At 32.7% G+C, this 8,800-nt stretch overlaps 1 protein-coding gene across 1 annotated transcript; it reads left to right on the top strand.

Moving 5' to 3' along the window:
• Positions 1-1,018: 1,018 nt before the first annotated feature.
• LOC142339907 (neo-calmodulin-like) lies at positions 1,019-8,537 on the top strand. The gene is made up of 2 exons (XM_075390263.1): positions 1,019-2,194; positions 8,117-8,537. Exons 1-2 carry the CDS (start codon positions 1,916-1,918, stop codon positions 8,294-8,296), a joined length of 459 nt encoding a protein of 152 aa, XP_075246378.1. The 5' UTR covers positions 1,019-1,915; the 3' UTR covers positions 8,297-8,537.
• Positions 8,538-8,800: the final 263 nt, after the last annotated feature.

Consider the following 8,800-nt stretch of genomic DNA (forward strand, 5'->3'; position numbering starts at 1 on the left):
AATTGACCTTTTTATTTATTTGATTTAATAATTAATGGCTTTCATGTCTTGGGAAAAAAATTTTTTTCGAAAAAAAAACAAATTTTACTTAATTCCACCTTTTTCTTCTTTTTGTCTGTTTGTTACCTGGTTCATTAATGAGTGGTCACATAATACATCACTGGTTTTCAAAGAAGGTGCAACCGAACATGTTTTGGGGGCCAAAATATGGCTTTCCGGCTTCGAAACCGTTTTCTGGCAAAATTGAACTGACTTTTTGATTGTTGTATCTTTGTTGTTCTTTTTGCAACCGCATAAAAATTGAATACCGACAGTGCTTAATTCCCATCTATAGAAACACTGGTAATTGTAAACCTATGGGGTATTTTGTGGATTTCTAATGGTTTTCATTACTTTGAAAATAATTGTTTTTAGGAAAAAAAAGCAATTTTTTTTAAATGTACTGTTTTTTTTCTTTATTGTCTAATTCTTGCCAAGCCTTTTTACGGACCAGTTCCATATCTTTTGTGGTGATTTACAACTAACTTGTTTATCTTCAGTTTTATCTGACGCTATTTTGACTTTGTTATTAAGTTTTGTTTTTCAAAACGGACATAAACTTTTTGATGTAATTAATGTTTGTTGTTGTTATTTGATTTTTCGGTTCGTCTTGAATTGCATTCTCTATATTGGCAAATCTCATATATGTAATTCATCATTTTTTCATTTTTTACCCCACTGAGCTATTTGCTTTGAAGTCTATCTTTTTGTTCATACACCAATATTTTTTTTGAAAAATACTTGAATTTTTGGGGTTTTCTATCTGTTCCTCATTTGGTAGACAATTATGCCGAAATTGTGGATGAGCGGGGTCGGAAACTTATATGCGATCGCACATTACCGAGCCGCCTTGTTGTATATAAATTTTCGCCATCAGTTGAAAATGAATGACATCATTCTCATTCTTCAGTGAATGACATCATTCCTACTACACAAAATGTCAACAATGCAAGCTAAACATTCATGATCATGACAACAATAATTCACCAGCCGCTCATTCCGTAATCAATAGAAAATAGCAAAACAGCGGAGGAAAGCAGGTCAGGTGAGACTCGTGATGAGATCAAAGAAGGAATTAGAGTCTCCATCGCAGCCTGTCATCTTCTAAACCCTTTATGGCCCACTAATTCTCCCTCTATCTTCAAACGCACTCTTACAGTCGTAAATTCTGGCATTTTTACCGTTGCACGCTGTTAGGTTCCGACCCGATTCAACTATTGTTATCATTTTTTATCTAAAATACATTAACCGTGCTGTAATAAATACGATAGAAATGATAAAGCCAGCAGCTTTTGTATGCATGAATTACGTCAGTTGTGCTTTACGTAAATTAAAGATATTATCTACTGTACCAATCTGGTTTTTGATTATAAACTGGTGAATAATATTGAGCTCAAATTGGAGCGCGTGCTTCGAAAATATTTTGACTGAAAACTGTTTTTGGTTACAGATCATTTGCTTTATTGTATCAGCAATAATTCTATCGACAAATTTTTCTTGGTTAGCCAAGTATTTCCTATAATTCACCTTCAAATCAGTAGACGATTCGACTCAACAGTTGAGAAATATTCTTCAGACGTAAATAAAAATCTTCATGTGATATATCACAACAAACATCTCAACATAAAATTAAGCTTGAACAATTGTTGCAATAAATTATTTCACTACTAGTTCTTCGTTATAGTATATTACTGTATTCTTCACAGTCCAAAAATATCAAAAACTGTCCACAAATTTTTACTAGAAGTTACCAGAACTCAGTTATTCTTCCGAGAGACTAAGCTAATCATTGTGCTCTACATTTATATCTTTCAGCTTCTTGCATAATTGTTGCAGACAGCTAAAATAGTTAACGTAACGTCAAATCAGATTAATAATGGGCGAAAACTCGAACTTCTCCGAGGCCGAACTGTCAGTGTTCCGATCACTGTTCGATTCGTGGGACGGGAACAAAAATGGTGTCATCGAAAAAGAGGAAATAGGAGATGTTCTCAGAGCTGCAGGCCAAGACCCCACAAATGCCGAGTTAGACGGATTCATGGAGCGCGCGGACACAGACAAGAATGGAGTTGTTGATTTCCAGGAATTCGTCAATATGATTGATGAAGTTAAAAAGAACACACCTAAAGAAACGTTGCTTCAGGAAGCTTTTAAGGTAACTTATTGCAAATACGTCAAGGCCGAATGGAATTTTTCCATCCTCAGAGGAACATGAGACTCTATAGCCGATAAATTGAATTTCTTCGCCCCCTCCATCAGTGCCAGCTTTTTTACAGGGTAGCAGAGTAACGTGCTATAAAGCTGTAAGCACCATGTGTTGAAGAGCTGTATTTAAATATGTATAAGCTAATGTGAGAAAGAATGGGACTCAAGGATGACCCGAGATGACTATCATACAAAATTCTTTTCAGTCATACAAGGACATATATAATTCTTCCGATAATCATACAGAAATCATGTATCAATTATGTGACCTATAACTTCCTAAAAATAACCTTACTATTTAGGATATCTAATTCGAACATGTGTAGACGCTTTTTTCCTGCAACAAAAGTTTCGAAAATACTATAATCTTTGTTCCAAAATTCCATGAAATGGAGGCTGGAACTTCATGCTACACTGATTTTTTAAGTCGATATTGGCCAATGTATATCTTTTGAAGAGAAAGAGAAATGTGGTAACAATAGAAAACTCTTGAAAAAATGAATCTATTGTTGAAAGATTTTTTTTCACATTTTTGATTTCTGGAGCATCAAAAACTGAACACCAAAAATTTCTAACTTTTTTGCCACCTTTTCACGCTTTGTTTGAGCTTCATTTTTTATATAGTAAATTATATGTCAAATTGTTAATGGAAATTAGTTGCTTATCGAGCAGAGTTTTTGAAAAAATGAAAACTTGAAAAAAAAATTAGTTAAAAAGTTTGCAAAACAATAAAACCATTTCTTCCTTTTTGTTTGATGGAAAATTTTTTCAAAAAATAGACTGTTTATAAACCAAAGAAAATGTTTTGAAGATATATGAACTCGTGATTGCATCGAAACTGAAGATCGATCCGATATAAGTCAAAAAGTTGTAAGGAGACCTTTAGTTTCATTCATTCAAATGCATTCATTCAAACGCATTTTTTATATAAAACTGCTTGTAATAGAAAAGTTTCTTAAGCGAAGTCTAATATCTGCAAAATTATTTGTTTTTACTCCTAATTGCCTACACGGAACGAATGGATCCACAATTAAAGTGCTTTTGAATTAAGTTGAGAAGAACTTTGTTTACCCAAAAAATGTTTTCTCATTTTGTGTAATCGTCGTAACATTCTAGCTATTAATCGTTTCAGTTAAATCAAAAACAGCTAGTATTTCTTCTTTGAATTTTCTGAATTTGTCTGAAAAATTTTATTTTGCTTGACCTACTTCTACCGCTTTTCCAACATTTTGCGTTGTAACGGCTGCTCTCATATCAAAGTCAAGGAGAACTTTACACCGCCCAATTCGTTTCAGCGGTTTCAAATCTGACCGGATATTGTGCTTTTGCAGTTAAATTTTGTGAACTGTATTATCCCCTATATCCTAGAATACCGTTGCTTTACATAATACTCAACAAGTTCCAATAACCATTTGTTCAGCTTTGCTGAATACAAATGGCTTTGCTTCAACTAAGGAAAAATCCAAAATTTCAAAAAACCATTTAATCTCCAAATAGAGGTTTTCTCGATGCTATCTCCTTAACCACAAATGCTAGTGAGATAAAATGTTTTCGGGCTTTGAACGTTGGGCAGACCTATTATCTGATGTAAGAATAAACAACGCTGGGTATACTTCGTTGGTGGGGCTACCTTCTATATTTTATACCCAATCTTAATACATGAGCAAAAATTTCAATGTTGAATAACTCTGTAAGTAATGATTCAAATTTGAGCAAACTTGGCAGTGCCCAACACTGTCATACAATTAATCAAACAAAAGATATGAACTGAATTGGTTGAATGGTCTTCGAGAAACAACACAACAATTTTTTGCCTCAGATTCGAATATTCTGAGTTAATTTAATGAACAATTTTTGCTTCTCAATGGGCCTGAAAAACACCAATATCAAAACTACGCTAGGATTTGTTGAAATTGGTAAGGGCAACTGACTATGTGCTTTGCACAACGTTTCTCCTACTTAGGAACTTTGTTCCTCATATAGAAAGTTTTGGGAATATCGAAGTAAATTCTCTTTTCAACAAGTCAAATTTAAGTTATACTGTACAAACACTAATATGATCTACAGAAACAAGACACGATAACAAGTAATCCACCGCTCAAGAATGTGTGCTTCAAAACGCACTGTATGTCAGTTTATTAAGACAAAATTAACGAGTTTCAACCGATTTTTGGTAGTTTTTCCAGCTCTATTTATTCTGCCGTACATGTCAAAATTGCATCTCTGATAGGTTGTAGATCACTATATTGTAAAATTTTCTGAAAACACTAAATTTGGATTTTGGGATATCTTATACGGTGCCCCGCACTCTCTGAATTGGTTTGAAAATCGCAAAATTCATCGAATCTGGCTTACCAATTTGGGTATCTCTTACTCCTTGTGAGCTAAATTTGTGCGATTGTGAACGCTTGAATACGTAGAAGTAACAGCGTAGTTCGCGTTTGAGTTTCAGTTTAACTTCATGTATGACAATTGGGTAATATTAATATCTACTAAATTTAATAAATGTTGAACAAAGTGAACAAATCCGTATGGCTTCGATAGAATGTAGCATTAAATTTCGCGTGTTATGCTATGGCTATCAGCCTTATTGATTGAAATGGCCTTGAAACGCTATTGAATTTGGTTGTTGAGTTAATAAGCTCAGCCGTCACATGCGTAATGTCTTTTGAATGTTCCGGGATATTTTCATTTTTTTCACAAACTACTCAGTCGCATTATTGAGAGTGTCACAAAACATTCGAATAAGGAATATCGGAATCAACATCGAACATGAAATCAAATATGAAACGGAAAAACCGTTTATAATCTATTTTTCGATGACCATTACCTTTTTTCTTTAATTTCCTGAGTTACAAGATCGGTAATTTCTTTTTAAAGTTTTATCTTCAGACTAGGAAGAAGAAGTAAGACTAATTACCGAATTAGATATTTCTATCAAAAAACAGGTACTTTTGATTCTTCTCTTAATCAAGAAAGCAATTTTATTCTATTTAATTTTCCTCGTTAGGAGACAATCGCTGTTATGAGAGCAAACTGCTGCTATTTGTTGCAATTTTTTATCATGGTTTTTGTCGTGAAACATTTTGTCAGTTTTAATTCAAACAATTTATTTTGAGGTAGTTGTTAAGCTGGAATTGAAACGGAGAAAGTTTCGGAGAGCATCTTTCAAAAAAAATTGTTTCAAAATAGTAGCTCTTAACTTGAGAGAGTTTGTTTATTGCTGCCTTTTTGATCTGATAAAAGAACATACAGTTTTTACGTTTTAAAAATTTCAATACAAAAATTTGTCTTCTTATTCTGATTGTTTAAATTATCTCGTAAAATTTAAGACAGAGTTTTTAATCTTGGCGTTTTTGATATTGTTGTTTTTTAACACGAAAAAAATTCAAATAATCACTCTGATTTAAAAACCTTATAATCGATTTTGTGTCTTCTCTGCATCCGTGCGTCCCCTTATACGCTATAACAAAGAACCTATACTTGATAGGTTTGAACACTTCCGGTGCAGAGCCCAGTGGAAACCAATCCCCTTATTCAATTATTAATTCGTTTAAAAACAAAAATTCTGCTGGAGTATAAAAAAACATCGTTGGTGGGTTGCTACGCAAAGTGAAAATAAAGTTTCAATTGGCCGTCAAAAAATCAAGTGGTCACGTCGGTTTTATGTTGTAGGAAATATTTGAAGAAAACAGTGTTATGATCTCCTGATAATCCTACTACTAGATCAAATGTTACGGTTGTGGTAATCGTTATATGATGTATTAGGCTCCAGATAAAGTTCGCAAAAGGCTTTGATTTATATGCTATCAGGTATGATCTCTGTGTGATAAGTAATATTGTCAAATTGGACACACACTTCGAATCACAAGCTTCGATTTTGTCTGCAACTCTACCTGATTTTGGAGATTTTTAATATTCGTCTTGAGTTCTGAATTGTTTTTCTTGAATTTAGGCAGCCCTAAACCTTTTTCACCGAATTTATATATCACTTATGTACAACTTTTGTATATCTGGTTATCGCCTACGTTTATAATTACAAATTTGGTTAAATTTGTTTCCAAAAAATCTGTCAACCCTAAAATTTGCAGCATTTCCAACCAAGCAAATTTTCAAAACATTTACAACTCCTTAACTTAACGAGAAAATACTCCGCCCCAATCAGCTAAAATATTTTTTGGTAGTTATCCAGTTGGTAATTATCGAGGAAGAGGCTTAATTTTCCGAACGTTTGGAGCGCGATTTATTAATATCGTTACGATTTTCCATATTATTATTTTGATAACTCAGGCATTCATATAAATTTTATTTTTCTGACCAGATCATGTTTGATCTACCTCCTATTATGATTTTACTGGAATATTTATCATTTTCTTGACTTTTATTGCATTAGTTTAAGTTTCAGTTGTAAAACAAACAGGTCGGATGGTTAATCATAATAATATTGTTTTTTTTTTCAAAAACTAAACCTGAACGAGGAATAAATAAGATAAATAAGAATGGCAGTAAAATTATACATATTTTTGCTGAAGGCACTATCAAGAATTAGCTGAACATTTTTTGCTTTCACCAAATCATTCGCAGCGTATAGTAAACAAACAATTTTTGATTATTTTCTCTCCATGAGTTATTCAAAATGAACTTACTTCAATGAAAACATTCAAAGTTTTAGCTCGAACGTAAAACATCAAGACTTGGATAACTGTTTTGTAACGTCTTTTGCAAAAACGTTACTTTATACTTGTGATATATTAATCCGTGTTATGATTAAAAAAATTAAACTTCAAAGCATAAAATTAAATGTTTGTTTTTGTCTATCTGAACAAATAAAAAAAATAAGTGGAATTTTTTGTTGAATTTTCAAAAAGCGCAATTGCAATTTGTTGTTAATTATACATGTTTCACACGGTATGTTCGTTTTCTTCAAATGTTTTTTATCGGAGCCTTTCATTTGAATGTTTTTCTTTTTCTTCATTTTGTTTATACTGCAGGCGTTGTAAAAATTATCGATAATTTTGACTTTTGAGAAAGCTGGCTAGCTGAGATTACGATAATTTGTCTACCCAGAGAAGCGAAAAGCGATCAAATAGAAAATCAAGGCGAGTACAAAAAACTGACTGTTCAAATTGTTGAAATATGTCAAATTAATCATATAAAATTCGAATCACATCATCATATGCAAGAATTAACGATTTTGTGTTTTTTTTTTTTAAAAAAAAAATGACGCATTTTGTTCATACTTCTTTCAAAGTGTTGCCTAATTTTAGCTTTCGGTTTAGTTTAACGATGCATAGCTTTCTCTTTTGATCTTCAAAACTCATTTTTTGTCGTCATTAACTTTTGATTACTTCGTAACTAGTAATGCATTGACCTATAAGTTATCATATGAGAAACTGTTCTCATGATAAAGTTTCTTTATTATCGTAGCTAATTATGAAAGTTGACACTTGAAACTTTTCGTTAACGCGTAAAACTTTATATGAAATTCTGAAGTGTGTTTTTGAGTAATTTTTGTCATATTTTGAATAATTACAATTTAAGGCCAAAAAATTTGGAGGTCAAAATGGAAATTTGTTTGCATCAAACTGGGACTTTTAAAGTTTATCACAAAAAATGGTTTCAGAGGGGAGTCCAGGTTCAGCTCGCTCTCTCGTATCCGTTTAGAGAAGAAATGCGGCTTCGTTATCCAAACAAACTCAGTTTTGTTAATTGATAAATGAATATATTTAATAAATCCGTAGCATAACATTCTCGGAGGCGGGAGGGGGGATAGTTCCCCTATTTGCTTAACATTACTTCGTTTGTTTTCAGCCCAATTTATTGAGAATAGCGTGTGAAGCAAAAGCTAATTGATTCTGGTTTCTAATTTCAGTCTTTTGACATCAACAGCGACGGCAAAGTGTCCTCTAAGGAGCTGAAGGAGTTCCTGCAGGGATACGGGGAGAAACTGACGGACCAGGAAGCAGAAGAGATCATCAAACTGGGAGACGTTGATGGAGATGGGATGTTGAATGTGGACGAATTCATCAGGGCACTCCAGGAATTTGATTGAACTGACTTCTGTTAGAACGTGATGATAAAATTTGACTATGATCGGATATCGTAAATTTATAATGTCACTTTAAGTAATTTTGAATAAGAACTTTTGCAAAGACTTTAATACTTTGCATGCGTCATCAGGAACTTGTGGATTTCTGATTGAAGTATGTTATTATATCTTCATAAATATGCTATCTGTTATTATGTGTTTGAGTTACACAGATTAAAATTTAACTAGATTTTTTGTAAGAAAATCTTTTTTATGCTAGAAGTGTTGATAATTGAATGACTCGTTCCGATAGAACGTTTGATGCAGTTTTGATTGAAATACAATCAAGCCAATATCCTGTATTGCCATGGGTTGTTATGTCCTAATGTTGTGCCTCTAAAATTTTCTTTCACAAAATTATTTTCAAAAATGCTTAACTTGACATACTCCTTCTTATCTCAGCCGCGATTTTTACATAAGACATTATATATGATATCGATATAATAGTTTCTCGATAAGAGAAAATCA

This window comes from Convolutriloba macropyga, chromosome 5 (assembly GCF_964194025.1).
Source record: "Convolutriloba macropyga chromosome 5, txConMacr16.3, whole genome shotgun sequence".
Classification (NCBI taxonomy): Eukaryota; Metazoa; Xenacoelomorpha; order Acoela; family Convolutidae; genus Convolutriloba; species Convolutriloba macropyga.